This window comes from Artemia franciscana, chromosome 14, assembly GCF_032884065.1.
Source record: "Artemia franciscana chromosome 14, ASM3288406v1, whole genome shotgun sequence".
Lineage (NCBI taxonomy): Eukaryota > Metazoa > Arthropoda > Branchiopoda > Anostraca > Artemiidae > Artemia > Artemia franciscana.
This window is the reverse complement of record NC_088876.1, coordinates 12,394,105-12,412,875: the sequence shown is the minus strand read 5'-3', so window position 1 is coordinate 12,412,875 and position 18,771 is coordinate 12,394,105. Positions and strand designations below refer to the sequence as shown.

Sequence of the window (18,771 nt, the reverse complement as noted above, 5' to 3'; positions counted from 1 at the left end):
TAGAATCCTTGCACATTAGTATGTACCTTGTAAAGACTAACCCCCAATCAGAACGATTAAAACTAAAAACAAGCAAAAACTACCACCAAATTTGAAGAAGGGGCTGGAGGGGCTATGATATTATTTGAACTACATATTAGAATAATGTCTAAAAATATGCGGGGCAACTTTCAGTCTTAAATCAAAACGTTTCAAACCTATATGGGTATGAAGACAAATTGTATTTTTGGGGGTTTTATGTTTTAATCACTCTTTCCTTGTAAATAAAAGACCTATACTTTTTTATTGAAAAGGGAAGGTCAAAGCAACAATAACGGAGCGCGCATATTCCCGTGTCAAGTAATGTGAAATGCTCTGTGTTTATACATTCTCGTCCTTATAACGCTCAGTGGCTAAGTCAGAAACTCAAGAAGCATCGGAAGAAAACATTTCTTGATATTTTTTAAGACACATTTTAAGCTTAGTTACAAAAGCTTAATAACGATAGAAGGAAATACTCTGTCATTCACATTTTATGCTCTCAAAGTGGCCAAGATGACTTGGATATCTCCTAAGGGCAAATAGCTCGTATCCTAAGAATGATTCTACTTAGCAGATCCTAGGAAACATAATAAGGTAGTGGGAAAAAACAGGTGGGGGAATCCTCATTAAATTTCTATTAAATAATTAAACTCATCCAAAACTTTTTCGATTTCATGGAAGATCTCAAAAAAGGAAGCTTTAAAGAGAACGGAATGGCGGAAGAGGTTTCAAAGAGTAAAGCTGAAAGAAGTTGGAGGAAGTGGCTATTAACGAAATATATTTTCCCCGTTGAGCTTAATTTTTATTTTTATTTATTTATTTTCTTTATTTCCCTCAAAAAATGAGGAGTACGCTACAATATAATATAAAGAAAAAACAAATGATAACACTTACAATCAAAACCTATCAAATATTGATCCAACACTTAAAAAAAAATAAAAAAAAAAATACAAAAACACTTGCTAAATAGGTAAAAAAAAAGGTAAAGGATACGGCATTAGACTTTAAAGTCCCTACCGGCGGTGCTGATCTCCGATCATATCGGAGATCATATACTTGCTAAATAGATTAGCCTATAAATCATGAAGAGCCAGAACTGTTACTAAAAAACGGAAATAAATTGTGGCCTAAAACTGAGACTAATACTTAGTCTAATACTTAGTATTAGTATGAGAAGCTTGAGACTAATACTTAGTCTCAAGCTTCTTTTTATCTTTTTATTATTATTATTATTATTAGATGGTTAGAATCTCTACTAACTCTCCACAATAAATATTTGCTTAATTTGACCGCATCAAGCATATATTTAAAGAATAATTAACTTACCTAACTAATAATGGTAATTGCAATTGTGAGAGTGTTTTTTTTCAAAGGAATAATTTCTGCTGTTTCAAGTTTAAATTTCCCTATGTACTACCGTAAAAAAAAAGAACTAATCTGATTTTACTTAACAGGTTCCCCAAAGAGCAAAAAGAAGAACAACTTATTTTATTTCCTATTTGAGATGGAACCAAATATCATATGAAAATACTTATTTTAGCTTAACCTGCTTTCTGCCTTAATTATTGAATTGTAAATAAAAAAAATTGAAGGGCCTTACTTTGTTGAAGATCTTCTTACAATTTTAGCAGATGTTGAGTTGGCAAAGGACGTAGAAGATGAAATGTCGTACATAGGAATTGACCGTTCGTTTCTTGAGCGATGCACTCTTCTGAACCAGCTGGCTATAAAATAAAGTTTATCTCAGCTGGCTACAAGTTTCTCTCATAGCTAATGCGACAGCAGTGACTTAGCAGAGAGCAATGTGTTTCAAATGCAGTGTTTCTATCCAGAGGTCATCATGTAGATTAGATGACCATCAAAATTTTAAGATATCTATTTTAATAAGTAGAAAAAAAATATCTATAGTGATACGATAAGTGTATAATCTACAAGAAACAGCAGCTTCCAAAATGGTTTTAATAGAAAAACGGCGGATTCATTGAACGTTGTTCAATCAAAATGATGCAGCGACCTTCAACGGTGCTGGATGTTTCCCCCAGAAAATTCCTCCTTGCGGAGAATTCCCCCGGAGGAAAATACCCCTCCCCGGATAATTCTTCCCCATAACAAAATTCCCACACGCAAAATAGAGTAGCCATAGAGGAAGCACAAAATAGGCACCTCAAAATGTCCTTCAGATTAGACCCCTTAGGTACCTAAAGGGTACCAGAAGGAATGTATATGAAAATAGTCTTAGGACAAGGGCTGGTTGGTCTCCACTCAATTTCGACTTCAAAAAAGGCTAGAACTCTCAATGTCCCATCAAATGAGCATCCTCTGAAGCTTCTCTGTTCACAAAAAAAGAGGTTAGGGATGAGGCAAGAGCATCCTCCTTTCTATACGGAATAAATTCAACTCACTTTGGGGTTTAATGTTACTCTTTACTTTCATTATAACAGCCTAGACCAGAAATATTCCTAGAACTTAGGAGAGATTCTCTATCAATTTCTACCTCCATCCCCTCCCTTATAACTAATTCTGTATTAACCAGAAGTCTCAATGAGAGTTAAGATGTTTCACCATTAATAGACGCTCATTCGAACGAGCATACACAGTCAATGGAAGCACTTATTTAATTTACACTGTTTTAAATCGATTTAGCTAGATTCATATGAAAGTCTGATACTACTGTATTTGATGAGGTGTCTGGAATTTATAATCCTTCAGTCAGCGAAGAGTTGGTTGGATATTAGCTAATTTTGAATCATAGACAAAAAGTGTACGGCGAGGAACCAAAGCACAACTAGTAGCATCAGATTAATCAAAAACAGAAGGAAAATGAGCAAATATTTTGTGCTGCTTCTATTGTGAGAGAGACAAATAGAGGGAAATTTATTAATACAAAAAAAGAGCCATCAGTTCAACGGAAAATCAGAGAAGTTAGAAAACTTGTCTAATAGGTGGTAAATTACATAAACTGAAACAATAAAACATGGTGACTAAAAAAATCACATTTCCTCCTCGAAACCACAAGCCTTATAAATAAATATCAGAAAAATTACGCCGAATTTCACACTATATTGTAAAAAAAAAATTTGGGAGCTCAACCCCAAAAAAATCGCGCCTCTAAAACAGAAAAATATTTAAAAATAAAATTCTCTAAAAAGAATTTCCTTAATTACTTTCTTAAACGAGGAAATGTCACAAATATTACTTATATTTTGATCGGGATGGTTCTAACTCTTAATCCCCCTATGAAGGATAAAAAAACATTGACGTCGTTGAGACGACCGATTTAACATCACTAGAGGTCTGAACGTCCTAATCATGAACCGAAGATCTCGAGTACATTAAGCTCTCAACACATGCAGGGTGTATAGGGTTTTACAGCATAAATATGAATAAAATTGTGCAGAATGCCCGTAGTCCAGCAACTGGCAATATCCTTAAACACCCATTTGTGTTTCTTACCGAATACCAGAAAAGTAGACCATATAACGACCGAGCAACGTTATTCTGTAAAACGTGCACTGGACGAAAAACGGAAGAAAACATTTCAAGATAAACACAACTAAAATAAAATATATAAATGGGCAACAGAAAAATAAAGAAGGCACACGAAGGAATTTTTTTTAAGTTTTCATGACTTTACCAAGGTTAAAGATCACTATTTTACAACCATATCACATATGAAGCCTGAATAACAAGATTAAATTAAAAAAAAAGGTTGTACCTTTGCATAAAAAAAGTGATTCGTCTCTAATTTCAAATTAGTACCTAGAAATTTAGCTTTAGGTCATTGGCATCACCTACTAGGAAAATACCGGCGTTTGGGAATTTGCAGAGGACAAAGTTGGCACTACTGTTTAGTTGCTGGAGAAACCACTGTCTTTGTGCAGCCTTTTGATTTGGGAATAATAAAAGCAGCAAAAAACAATCCAATTAAAAGGGCAAGGTAAGACTTTGGGTCTCACACTTACCCAAATGATTTCATCATAATCTGAAAAGTTGGGAGCATGGATTAATTTAGGGAAGAGATAGTCACGTACAAATAATAATATTCCTTTTTACCTAGGGGGTGGTCATGAAGACGAAGTTTTAAAGATTGGGGGCAGTTATTGATTTTTAAAAGATCAGGGTTCTGTGCTTGGACCTCTGTTACAGCAATTACATCAATTTTGTGTAATTGGGAAAGGATCTCTAGTTCGGTTACTCTCAAAATTCAGGCGTTCACCGTTCGTAACAAGGAACTTAGAAAAAGTAAAACGGTTACTAAAGCGAGCAGTTGTTTGCTATTTGTGAGAGCCAGAAGGGAGTAAGAGGAGCGTGGGTCTGGGGAAGGAGAGCACTCTTTTTCAACGGGGATATTGTTAGTTTGGCTGAGAATCGCAGCAGAATGGAGATGATCTGTTAAACGGCTGTTACTTAGTAATTGCCATGGTGGGGAGAGTGATTCATGTCTGTCAAGAAACTGCTGATTTGCGGCAGAGTAGGGAGGGTATAGGGTGACATACTGTAAGGGGGAGGAAATAGGACTTCTGTATGCGGGGAGGGGGAGGAGGTAAAAAAGGTTAAGGGAAGGGAGTTCGTACTTGGGGAGGGTTTCTTAATTGCTAAGCTGTGTCTGATGAACTTCGATGCGAGAATTTTGCTTGAGTGCGGTGCAATAAAAAAGGACGTTGGAAGGGAGATGGGTGACTCATACAATTTTTTATCTTTGGACAGGGGCCCTTGAACAGGGTCCAAGGAAGGAAACTTAACCTCAGCTGCTGGTGATGTATGAGCAAAACTACAACATTTATCAATGCAAGCTAAAACTAGACAAAGGTTCACACGGTCAAAACTGCACTTAATGGAACTACAGCTACCTGAAATAAAATTACGACAAATATGGAAAAACATACACTGCGTACGAAATTTACAGCGATTATGATTAAAATGTTTACACATCACATTTTTTTTTTACTGGAGCTTGGTTGAAGTACGAACGTATTTTGTTTTATTAGCGGAAGAGGCAGTCCTGTAATCTAGGTTATTCACTTTGCTAATGTTGCTTGAAGTACGCAATGACGTAAACTTGCTTGGAGAACGATCGGGTCTAAAGTACAGTCATCTCCTATTTTGCATAAACCAGTCAAAATCATATTTGCACATTTACGTATGTGAAACAAAGAGACTTCATTATTCGTCAGGTTATACATTTCACTTTCTTCAAAACACTGATTAGTAGAAATATAATTGTCCAGAGGTAATACAAGGTCAGAGGGATTAGCCAACTCATGAATAATTGGTGATTCTTCATTATTTTCAGCCTGAGAGATCCGGTCACTAACATTATTTTTGGATTTTTGACCTCTACTTGATTAGTGTAATTATTTTTGGATTTAGTCTTCGTCTTGCTGAGTAGAAAAAAAAGGGGAGTTAAGAATATCCAGTTGGGGAGGAATATCATTACGTTGTACTGTAGACAGGGAGTGAGAAACAATTATCGAAATTTGTTTTAAAGCGTCTTCTAGCTTATTTTTTAATTCCAATAATGCAAACATTTCTGTTTGACACCCAGCATCTCTAACAAGGGGAACTGATGCGTTGATTCATCGCTTGGGAGACTTGAGAAAGGTTTGGTCTGGACTGATGCCTCACGTGAGCAGGGGTGCAAGTTACTATAGGTGGTACAAAGAATAGAAGAAAGGCCAACAAAAAGAGTAGTGTTGCCCTATGTCTGACTGGGGGGCTTACAGAGGGGAGAATGCGTCTTCATGACGAAGGCATTGGGAAGGTGGGAATTTACTGCATCAATATTTGCACGCTTTTCAGTTCCTGCATGAAATGAACAATTGCACCCTCATATTTAACTGAGATGGAAAATGCTCTCAGTCTGCATTCAGGACAAACTAATCTTTGTCTAACAATAACCATTTCTTAAAATTTTTTTCTTCAAGAGGTTAATAGCCTGAGAGATAAATCTCGAGGTTTTCACAGGCCGATGCTAGATGAGAACTAAATGGTCAGGCTATCCTGTTACAATGTTAATATTGTGACTTACAGCAGGATAACTTGACCTTCCATTCATTCTATTAGAAAGACTATGTCATGACCCATTGCTCATCCAGAGTTGAATGAGATAAGTAGGGTTGCAATAACTAAAGAGTGTAGATCAGCAGAGACCCTGTAGTAGTTGACGCCATATTTTTGTTAAAATTACATTAGGCAATCAGAAACAAGTTAGATTTTTTTTGTCGATAGCAAGAACAAATCATTTTTATGAGCAGACTCACTAAACTGAATCGAATCCCAGTCCGAAAAGGCCCATGGCACTCAGGCAAGCATAACCATGAAAGTATTTTTAAAAAATCAAAATTTTCCATGGTAAACAAGCAAAATAAAGAAAATACTGACGATTTTAAACACGCCAATTGCCATAAAAAAGAAAAAAGAGATATGGTGATTATTTAAAATACCTTAATTTGGTTTCTAATAATGAATCATAAAGATGAAATATAATAATATTAGCTTAAAAGAGACAATACAGATAACTGAAAAATAATAATAAGACAATAAGACTTTAAAATTACTCACATGGTTCAAAAAAAGAAAGTCTCTTAGACATAACTGTCTTTTTTCGACTTCTGACCTCAATTCCACTTTTGAGCCAACGGGTTGGATTTAGTGAAAACTTCCTTCCAACAGAAACCGAATCATCCCACTCTCCTATATCCAGGCGCTTAAAAAAAGAAAATAAACCAAGTAATAGAAGATGATAATCAGAATTCAATGAAAATATTGGTTAAAGGGTGAACTAAAAACGGGTTTCGGTTGTTGATGATATACAATTTCTTGGTTTCGAGCTAACATTAAACTGAATTCTAGAAATAAGTGGTTTAGTGGTTAACTTAGTTTAGCAACATACCTCAGGATTTCCTGCGGATATTTGCTGCTGGGAAAACAACAAAGGATATGAATGGATGGATAAGAACTGGAATATTAATTGTTTACACAAGTTGAGTCTTGGTATTGGGGACTCGACCAGCCAAAGAAGCCTTTCAGCAATTATTTAACAAGAGCTAAGAGCTCGTATGGCACTTGTGACGAGGCCGGACGAGCCAAGAGCTCATATGGTATGAGCTCTATTAAAATTCTAAGAATCAATAGATTGATTTAAAAGGAAAATCGGAGGCTTAATGCCGGTCGGGATTTAAAATAAGAGCTCTGAGTCACGAGGTCCTTCTAAATATCAAAATTCATTAAGATCCGATAACCTACTCGTAAGTTATAAATACCACATTTTTTCTCCTTTTTCTCTCCCTTCAGCCTCCAGATGGTCTATTCGGGGAAAAGGACTTTATCAAGTCAATTTGTGCAGCTCAAGAACACGCCTACCAATTTCCATCGTCCTAGCACGTCCAGAAGCACCAAAATCGCCAAAGCACTGAACCCCACCCCCTAACTCCCCCAAAGAGAGTGGATCCAGTACGTCAATCACGTATCTACGACATTTGCTTATTCTACCCACCAAGTTTCATCCCGATTTCTCTACTCTAAGCGTTTTCCAAGACTTCCGGTCCCCCCCAACTCCCCCAATGTCAACAGATCTGGTCGGGATTTGAAATAAGAGCTCTGAGACATGAGTTCCTTCTAAATATCAAAAAGTTAAAAATTCCTCAATTTTTTTAATTTTTCCACATTAACACCCCCTACCTCCTCCAAAGTGAACAGATTCGTTCCAATTATGTCAGTCACGTATCTATAACTTGTGCTTATTCTTCCAATCAAGTTTCATCCCGATCTCTCCACTCTAAGCGTTTTCCAAGATTTTTGTTTCCCTCCTCCAGCCCCCTATGTCCCCGGATCCGATTCAAACTGAAAAAGAAGCATCTGAGACATAAAATCCTTCTATATATCAAGTTCCATTAAGATCCGATCACCCATTCGTAAGATAAAGATACCTCAATTTTCACGTTTTCCAAGAATTCCAGTTTCCCCCTCCAACTCCTAATGTCACCGGATCTGGTCGAGAATTAAAATAAGAGCTCTAAAGCACGAGATCCTTCTCAATATCCAGTCCGGTTTTTTAAAGCACGAGATCCTTTTCAATATCCAGTCCGGTTATGTCAGTAACGTATCTTGGACATGTTTCATTCCTCCCACACAAAGTTTCATCCTAATCTCTGCTTTAAGTGTTTTCCAAGATTCCCCCCCCCCAATGACACTGGACCCGGTCGGGATTTAAAATGAGAGATCTGAGTTACAAGGTCCTTCCAAATATGAATTTTCATTAAGATACAATCACTCCTTCGTAAGTTAATAATACCGTATTTTTTCAAATTTTTCAAAATTAACTCTCCCCCGCAACTCCCCCAAATAGAGCAGATCCGTTCCGGTTATGTCAATCCCGTATCTAGGACTTCTGCTTATTTTCCCACCAAGTTTCATTCCGATCCCTCCACATTAAGCGTTTTCCAAGATTTTAGGCCCTCCCCCCAACTCCCCCATATGTCATCGGATCCAGAGCGATCAGTTCCGGTTATGTAATTCACGTATCTTGAACTTGTTTTTATTCTCCCCACCAAGTTCCATCCTGATCTCTTCGCTTTATGTGTTTTCCAAGATTTCTGGCCCCCCCCCCTAACACCCCTCCTAAATGACTCGGGATCCGGTCGGGATTTAAAGCAAGAGATCTGAGTTACGAGGTCTTTCTAAATATGAAATTTCATTAAGATCCGATCACTCCTTCGTAAGTTAAAAATACCTAATTTTTTCTAGTTTTTTCAGAATTAACCCCCCCCCCCACCAACTCCCCCAAACAGAACAGACCGTTTCCAGTTATGTCAATCACATATACAGGACTTCTGCTTATTTCCCCACCAAGTTTCATCCCGATCCCTCCACTCTAAGCGTTTTCCAAGATTTTAGGTTCCCCATCCAACTCCCCTTAATGCTACCGGATCAGGTCAGGATTTAAAAAAAGAGTTCTGAGACACGATATCCTTCCAAACATCAAATTTCATTAAGATCCCATCACCCGTTCGTAAGTTAAAAATACTTCATTTTTTCCGAATTAACCGGGCCCTCACCCCCCCCCCCAGATGGTCAAATCGAGAATACCACTATTTTTAATTTAATCTAGTCAGGTCCCTGATACGCCTGCCAAATTTCATCGTTCTAGCTTACCTGGAAGTGTCTAAAGTAGCAAAACCGGGACCGACAGACCGATTGAATTTGCGATCGCTACATGTCACTTGGTTAATACCAAGTGCCATAGAAAAGGTTTAAGATATAAGGCCATACTCCGTCAACCTCTAGCTTGGATTTCATCAAGAGCAACCATTACTAGTATACAAAATATATATATAGTACCAATACATATAGTACCAATATATATAGTACCAATATATAAAGAACAGGAGTCCAGGAATTTAATACACAGTAGGCTTGTATATATATGGGATTCTCGAATTACGCATTAGCATAAATATCATAATATTCTTTAGCTTTAAGTCATAAATTCGCAAATAATAAATTTCAAATGAATTAAGAGATTCTGGCGTGAATCCAATTCCTCCTCCCTTTTTACCCTTCACATGATAATTTATTTTAAAATATTTGTTTTCTCCTGTGATTCGTTGCGATTTTCGTTGTTGCTTCTCTTCCAACCACAGATTTCGTTGCGCGTCAATTTCGTTTACGATTCTAAGTGATCCTCGCTGTCACTTGTCTTCTAACGGCAGATTATGTTGTCCATCATTCTCATATGTGTTCCGTTGTGATACTTGTTGTGGTATATCTTCTAACCAAACATACCATTGTGCTTCGCTTTCGTTCATCATTGCCTCAGAAAATTTTTCTATACCTTTACCCTTAGCTGCTCTGATTCATTCATCATCTTGCATAATTTTGCATAAAAGCCTACATGCAAAAAAAAATAATTCTTGGCTCTTAAATCCCAGGGGGTAGGGGAGAGTCGGGTAAGACGGACCCCATTTTGGTTTTTCGTCTGCGGAAGAGGTTGGAAACAAGCAACGACTGACGAAAGGTGTCTAACTTGTCCCCAAAACATTGAGTTACGTAAAGAAACCTTCTTCACACATAAATCAGCCGTATTTCCGGGCCCAGATAAAAAAAACTGAAGTTGGTCAAAAGGTCCATCTTGCCCACCCCATAGGATAAGACGGACCAGCCCTTTGGGCAAGACGGACCCAATTGCTCAAAAAGATTGATTGTCTCTAAACAATTTTATTTCGAATACTTAAAATACTAGTAGTAAGTAAAAAAGTAAAAAGTTAGCAAATAACTATATTTAAACACTGTAAGAGGCCAAATCTACGTGAAAAACGAACTGAGCCGACTGTCTCGTCGTTCCGCCCGAAGGGGTCGGTTTTGGCAGCTTCATGATGACCTCTTCTTTTCGCACGAAGCTCATCTCTTCAGTTGCCGTGAATTTGCTCTATGGAGCTAATCGCTTCCAAAACTGAACTTGGAAACCATCAGATTCACAATCACACACAACTCCAACATAATTCCTGAAGCTCTTCTTGGTCGGCACTTTCACAACCAAGAAATCCCCACTTTTTGGTTCGGTTCCATCAAGAAACTCCTCCTCCTCTGACCCATCCAAATGCAAGCTGTCATCACTTTCATCATCCAGCGCGATATGTTCATCGAAGCTGTCTTCCCCGTTCCCAGGCTGTTTGGAGAGGTTTCTCTTTTCAGGCCGTTTTCTTTGAGCTTTCTTTTCTGATTTTTTTCTTTTCAACTCAAATTCTTCTTCCAGTCTGTTTTTTTCAGGTGTGTTCGTCAGAATTTTGGACTTTGTTCTTTTCCTAGACGTTTTTCCGTCTCTTGCATAGAAACTCACCTTAGGGTGAGGACGAACCGACTCTGGAGTCGCTGGCATAGTCGCAGAAATCACTGAGCTACTGGTAGTTGGCAGCACGTCGTTATTCAAGCTCTCGTTGCCAGGGCTGGTTGATGGAACTGCAGACTGGCCTGTCATGGGAGACGTCTCTGGTGCTGGTCGGTCTGTCACAAAGGCGCTGAGAAAGTCGTGATCTTGGAAAACGTTCCTATTGAAAGGGTATATTCCTGTTTTTTGGAACCCGCTTAGTACGTTTTCCATGATGAAAGCTCTTGGAAAAGCGATTCCAACGAATATTCCAATTTCATAAATGGTAATCCTCCTGTTTGGGTTCGAAATCATCCACGAGTTAGCTGCTTCATTGTAGTATCGCTTGAATGGCCCATAAACAGCAACATCAAGAGGCTGCAGCTTGTAACCGCAATGTGGCGGAAGCGTTAAGACGTCAATGCCGTTTTCTCTGCAAAGATTAACCACGCTCAATGAGACGTGCGAATCATGGTTATCCATAATCAGCAGAAGTCGATTTGTGGGCGAGCAACTGGTTTGGGAGATCAGATGGCGTATCATATCCGGGAAGATTTCGGCTGTCATCCATCCAGACGGCTGGCATTTTCCTGTGCTTCCAGGGGCCGTGCCATTGAGAAAACTTTGAAGCCAGTTCACTCGTGGAAAGACAAAGAAAGGGGCTATTGACTGGCCAGCTGTGTTGATACACCCTACGACTGTTACCAGCGTCCCTCGCTCAGCCGAAGTAATGCGTCCAACTTGCTTTGATCCCTTTTCTGCAACCACCTTTGGTGTCTTCTGAACGGTGGTTACTCCAGTCTCGTCAAGATTATATATTCTATTCGGCGGATACTTGTGCTTTATAAGCAGCTCTTCTAAATTATTGAAGAATTCGCTGACATTCGTCCTGTTGAAGCTGGTGGCTCTGGCAAGGCTTGTCGCTTCGGAGGACCTTAGGGAAAGCCCAACACGACTCATAAAGCTATTCATCCAGTCTTTTCCTGCACACTTATTTTCAGTCCAGTTCTTCGGCATATTCTTCCCTTTGGCCTGGGCATATTCATATTCAAGCTGACCTGCTTCCTTTTTCGTAAGTCCATGATGCATGTGCTGTGCCGTGATCATATAGTCCTTCAGAAGTATCTTCGTTTGCTGAGAACACACTTTTAAAGTTGAAGGTAGTTGCCAACTCCACTGATTGGGGATCTTCTGCTGCGTCGAGTTTTGCAACTGCTCTTCGCACTGTGCTTCGTGGCAGACCAACCTCTTTCGAAACTTTGCGAAGCGGCGAACCAGATTTAACTCGCATAGAAGCTGCTCTCAGTAAGTCCTGGTCGTGGAGACCGCGGGTGGTTTTCCTAGTATACTTTCCCATTCTGCAAAAGAGAGACAGCTTAATATATTTCTAATTGACATGCGGAAACAATAAATGCAACACATTATTCACAAAATACGTAAAAAATAATAACTTCGAAAAAGATCCCAGATGATAGGGGGCAAGACGGACCGGTCCGTCTTACCCGCTGTCTCTGTGGTTCATCTTACCCTAAACCTGCTTTTTCGGAATAGTTAAAAATTATAACATAAGATGGCGCTGCAATGAAAAAAATTAATGTCTCACACACTCTCCTAGACCTCCATATTTGTAAGAAAAATTACCACAGTATAAAACAGGACATTAGAAACACCAGAAAAGAAAAACATTTACCTCAAAAGCCGGTTTCGAGAATGTGAAAACGAATAAAAATATTTTTCTCGAAGACAAGATTGGCTTCAACTCTCAGACTTCGCTTTGAAACTTGCCACTAGATGGCCGTTGTTTCTAGCTCTACAAGCGATAAAAAGGTGACGCTCAAGTCGAGCAATGACAAAAGGTCCGTCTTGCCCCCCGGTCCGTCTTACCCGACTCTCCCCTACTAACTTTGCACTAAATCACCGATTTTAGTCCAAAACCAATTTAACTTTATCATGGTCGTCCTTTCAAAGGTAACCTAGCAAAGAATGAACGGTAGCCCATAGTGTTGTGTGACAGTATGTTGAGCTTATCAGTTTCAAATGGAATAAAGTCACGCAATCGTACATCCCTAAAGATACACAAGTCAATTCAAAATCGACGGTATATATAGAAATTTATTTTTAAGTTTCATTTAGCTAAGTCAATTTCTTTGAAGATTCACTAATAATGTACCAGACTAGTGAACAAATTTAACACACTCCAGAGCCAACTTGAACCTTCATTGGGAGCAATCAATGTTTTAAAAGCGAAAAATCTTCATTCGAAAAGAAATAAATAGCCGTTCAAGAAAAATTATATGAAGTTAAAGACTCGAAATTGAAACTGAAGTGATCATTCCTAAAGAGAAACTCGAACTTCAATACTCCTTAGCAGGAGGAGAGTCCAATAGCTCCTGTACTGTAGTAGCTGTTAAACAATGAGTATTTTTAGGTTTGATGATGCATTAAATCCAGACATTAAATAAAAAAAACAAGATTTTTTAAACTGAAATTAAGGAGCGACATTAAAACTTAAAACGCACAGAAATTACTTCGTATATGAAAGAGGCTGCTTCCTCACCAACGCCCCGCTCTTTACGCTGAAGTTTGACTCTTTTTCTCAATTCTTCTTTTTAAAACAGTAAAAAACTTTAGCGTAAAGAGCGGGGCGTTGATGAGGAAGCAGCCCCTTTGATATACGAAGTAATTTCTGTGCGTTTTAAGTTTTAATGTCGCTCCTTACTTTCAGTTAAAAAAACTTGTTTTTTTTATTTAATTTATGAACGTTTTTGAATCAATGCATGTTTTGATTTTGGCTCTCCGCAGAGGAATAATCAAAACGAAATTTGCATATTTTTTGGGGGGGAGGGGGGCTAAATGGCTTTCTCATAATTTTGATCGAATGATTTTGAGAAAAAAAAAGAGCGGGGGACGAAACCTAGTTGCCCCCCGATTTTTTGGCTAATTAAAAAGGCAACTAGAACTTTTAATTTTTTACGAATCTTTTTATTGGTAAAAGATTTACGTAACTTATAAATTAGCTTACGTAAAGAACTTCTGTATTCTCATGTTTTTATTACATATATGAGGGGATTCGCCCCATCGTCAGTACCTCGCTCTTTACACTAAAGCTTAAATTTTATCCCAATTCATTAAGAATGACCCCTGAATTACAAAAGCCGTAGAATAAGTAGTTGAAATTACTGAAAATACTTTAGCGTAAAGAGCGAGGTATTAGAAGGAGGTGAGCCCCTCATATGGGTAATAATTACTGTTTGTTTTAAGTTTTATTGCTGTTCCTTACTTCCAGCTGAAAAAGCTTTTTCACTTTTATTTTTTAATTGTTTTTTTTTTAAATAATGCTAGTAGCCTATATCCTGCTCTCCCTTCATGAAAATTTTCTTCTCCCATTACAAATTCTCTAAGGAAAGTTCCCCCAGCATATCCCCCTCTTCTCAACCCCTCCCCCAAACCAAAAAAATCCTCCTGAAAACGCCTGTATACTTCCCAATAACCATTACTATATGTAAGCACAGGTCAAAGTTTGTGACTTGTTGCCCCTCCCACGGGGACTGTGGGGGAGTAAGTCGTCCCCAAAGACATAGTTATAAGGTTTTTCGACTACGCTGAATAAAATGGCTATCTCAGAATTTTGATCCGTTGACTTTGGGAAAATAATTAGCGTGGGAGGGGGCCTAGGTGCCCTCCAATTTTTTTGGTCAATTAAAAAGGGCACTAGAACTTTTCATTTCCGTTAGAATGAGCCCTCTTGCAACATTCTAGGACAACTGGGTCGATACGATCACCCCTGGGAAAAAGAAAAAAAAACAAATAAACAAATAAACACGCATCCGTGATCTGCCTTCTGGCATAAAATGCAAAATTTCACATTTTTGTAGATAGGAGCTCGAAACTTCTACAGTAGGGTTCTCTGATACGCTGAATCTGATGGTGTGATTTTCGTTAAGATTCTATGACTTTTAGGGGGCGTTTCCCCCTATTTTCTAAAATAACGCAAATTTTCTCAGGCTCGTAACTTTTGATGGGTAAGACTAAACTTGATGAAACTTATATATTTAAAATGCATCAAAATGCGATTCTTTTGATGTAGCTATTGGTATCAAAATTCCATTTTTAGAGTTTTGGTTACTATTGAGCCGGGTCGCTCCTTACTACAGTTCGTTACCACGAACTGTTTGATTACCCACGCAGTCCCAGCGGCAAGTGTCGTGAATTATGGAAAAATCTCATAGTTTACTAATTATTTTCATAAAGGTGTGAAATAATTACCATTCCTGAAACTTTTCTTGACTTATCTTGATTTGGATGTCGATTAAACAGTTCGTGGTGACAAACTGTAAGTAAGGGGCGACGCGGCTCAATAGTAACCAAAACTTTAAAAATCAGAGTTTTGATAACAATAGTTACATCAAAAGAATCAAATTTTTATGCTGAATCAAGATCAACCAAGTTCAATAGGTTCAGTGTAACCCATTAACACCCCACAGCCCCTGGAATACGCTGTAAGTTATGAAACATACCCATTGTTTCAGTATAGTATTTATTATTGGGATGTATATATTTTTTTCGGGAGGGGGGAGGGGGCTGCTTGGGGAATTTTCCACTGTGAGAATTTTCATGGGGAGGGAAATTTCCGGGGGTGAGCTTTCCAGTAAGTTTTACACTCGGAGAATTCGCCCGAATTCCTATACAAAATTTCTTTTTTTGTTTTACATTGATTTTGCCGACTAAATTTTGCATGTTGAGATGTTTGCATGAAAATTTTCTGCAGTTTTGGAATTGTTTGGAGTATATTTCTATGAGGGGACGGCAGAGGATATCTCCTGCAGGAAAAACTTTCCATTGGGGAGGGGAATATCTCCAGAAAAAATTCCACTGGGGGGTGGGGGCTTCTGGCTTGATTTGAAAAACGATCAGAAATTAAATGAAAAACAAGTTGTTTTTTTTTCAATGAAAGTAAGCTAAGGAGAACTTTCAAGCCGCACGAAAAAACCGGAGGGAATTTTCAGCAAGGATAGAATTATCTGGAGGGGGAAAACTTTGCACGGGAGAAACTATCCATGAAGGAGTCTGTCGGGGAGGTTTCTTCATGAAGGAGGGAGGCATATTTCCCGTAATTATTTGAAAAACGATAAAAAATTGAATAAAAAACAAGTTTTCAGCTGAAAGTGAGAAGCCACATCAAAACTTAAAAAGAACAGAAATTATTACATATATATTGGAGGGGGGATGGCCCCTCCTCAATACCTCTCTCTTTAAACTAAAGTTTGACTTTCTGTCCCAATTCTATAAGAACGACACTTGAGACACAAGGGTCGTTTAATTAGAATAAGAAGCTTTTTTGAAATCCTAAAAAACTTAAGAATAAAAAGCGAGGTATTGAGGAGGGGGCAGCTCCCTTCTTGTATGGAATAATTTCTATCCGTTCTAAGTTTTAATGTTGCTCTTTAATTTCAGTTAAAAAAATATTCAGTTTATTTAAAATTTCATTTTCGAACAAAAAATAATACTTTTATCGTTCATCATTGCCCGGGCGCTAAAAACGAAAGCGATTAATAAATCTACGGAAATTAATATTTAGTACATTTTTCCTTGGCATTATAAAACAAAGTCAAATTGAATTTGACAAATACTATGATTCATCGTCAGTATTTGATCTTTCTGCGAGAGGAGGCGAAGGGGGGGGGGAGGTATCCAAAGATTATCGAAATGGGTATTAGTAAAGAAACCACGCCATAACATGAAAAACTGCATTTTTTGGTCAGAGTTTTTAATTCTTTCTATGTGGGGAGGAACCTCAAGGACAACTTTAAGTAAGGTCCTCCTGTGCTTCTTCTTTGCGTAGGGCCATTAAGTTTTGTGCTGAACATTATATCAAAAATGTAGGAGATTATTAAGAGAGGTATCAGGAGTTTCACTGTAAGTCCCCCCCCCTCCCCTAGAAGCCTAAAATGCTTAAAATGATGGCAAAAAGAACATATTTTCAGTTAAATGAAGTAAAAATAAAGCAAAATTTGAAGCCGAAGCTCCTCCCACAGAAGTCAGTGGGTCTTGGACTTCCATGTCCCTAAAATTATCAAATAAAAGCTGAGATGGCTTGCATACATATGGTACAGAAAAGGGCTGTTTAAAAAAATGAAACAGACAGAATTCACAATATAGTTAACGCACAAAATCAAATCAGGTTATACGGATATTGCCGTATAACTTGATAAAAAAAACATTTCTAAGCTAGTTCGGTAGCGCAGTCAAGTAAAAAAATAAAAGCATTGAAATAGCTCTTTTTAAAACGGAATCAGTATATTCCAAGTATAGACTTGTACTGAAGAATAAGAAGTCAGACTGTTTAAGAACAATGAGGAATAACCATATAATTTTCGCTTGATTTTAACTGATAGAAAGAGAAAACTCTAAATAGAATTAATCTATTAAAATTATTTTGAAATTAACAATAAACCGAATCTTATCGGTAAATGAGCATTTAATAAGCAGACTTTACCCTTCTATCTTTTTTACGCTTTAGTGTCATTCATTGACTCTAAGTCATCCCGACACTATTATCTGAAAATAGGAATTGGTACCAGAAAAAAAAAGAACGCTCAATATTTATTTTTTAAAGTTAGTTTGACTAAAAGCCTTTAGACGTAATATTTATTTTTTAAAGTTAATTTGACTAAAACCCTTTAGACGTAATATTTATTTTTTGAAGTTAATTTGACTAAAACCCGTTAGACATAATATTTGTTTTTTAAAGTTAATTCGACTAAAACCCTTTAGACATAATATTTATTTTTTAAAGTTAATTTGACTAAAACCCTTTAGACATATGGTCTAAACTTCAACCGTAGTGGATCAAAACAATGCCCAGTAATGCTTATTCTTCTCGAACTATCCCTACAATTTGTTTTATGAGCTAATTCAACTCAGCTTGTAAGCTTTTAAAATACAACTTACCAAATTAGATTCAATGTCCAACCGCTTAGTGCCATCTAGGGACGTGGGTGTTTGAACAACTTGATCATTCAAAGGATCAGAAACACTGAATACGAAAGAAAGAAAAGAGATTACATTCTATTCGCAACTGAAGACATATTTTTCCTCTATTACAGCTCAACTATTGACAACTGTAATATTCTAGGAAAATTAACAGCAAAACTTAGTTGGCAGTAAACGAAAGTAAGGAGAGAACAAGTTCTCATACAAAAGATAGTTCTCAGGCAACAATTGAAAAGATAAGCAAAGTGGGTAATAATTACGCCAAATATAAAAAATAGTAAAAATTATGAAATCTGGGAAGGGAATAGGGAAGGGAAGGGAAGGGAAAAGTTCCTAATAAAGTTTTTCAGAAACTATTCGGCAGCAGAACATAAAAGATTATAATTTTTTTTTAAAAAGCCAAACATTTATGTACGACACGAAGTGAAAAGTCCTCCTAAGGCGAGGTAACATAACACAGCAAGTAACAAGCATGACGCTTAATGATATTTTTTTTTTAGTAAATGCCTGTAAAAAGATATGTACGCTTTAGAGGGTATCTAAAAAATTTAAATATGAAGCTGGTGTTTTCTGTTATAATTGCAACATATACGGATTGGCAAAGTGGGAGAAACCCTCTCTTGTTGTTGTTGGCTTAACAATTCCGAATCAGATTGCATGCCCTCTATTCAATAGTATCGCGGTTGCAGCGGCAGCTGTAACCCAGAATAAATTGAACCCCAACCCCTACTAACAAAAAAGTAAAATACACGTTTAAAACAAACTGACTAGTTAGAAAAAAAAATTGCCACTTGCAGATAGTTCAGGAGTTTATCTCTAATATCTTGATTAGTCTTAGCAAAAGAAATATTATTCCAAAAACAAATTTTATGAGAATTCCAGAAAATGGCAAA

At 37.4% G+C, this 18,771-nt stretch overlaps 1 protein-coding gene across 9 annotated transcripts in view; it reads right to left on the bottom strand.

The window, feature by feature from the left end:
• The window catches only part of LOC136035321 (protein unc-80 homolog), a 287,805-nt gene that overhangs the window by 124,151 nt on the left and 144,883 nt on the right, over positions 1-18,771 (bottom strand). For all 9 annotated transcript variants that reach the window (XM_065717033.1, XM_065717036.1, XM_065717037.1 and 6 more), the window contains 3 exons: positions 17,837-17,921; positions 6,583-6,727; positions 1,622-1,745 (listed from right to left, as the gene is read on the bottom strand). In XM_065717033.1, the coding sequence (XP_065573105.1) occupies positions 1,622-1,745; positions 6,583-6,727; positions 17,837-17,921 (354 nt within the window). The remainder of the gene's footprint in view (positions 1-1,621; positions 1,746-6,582; positions 6,728-17,836; positions 17,922-18,771) is intronic.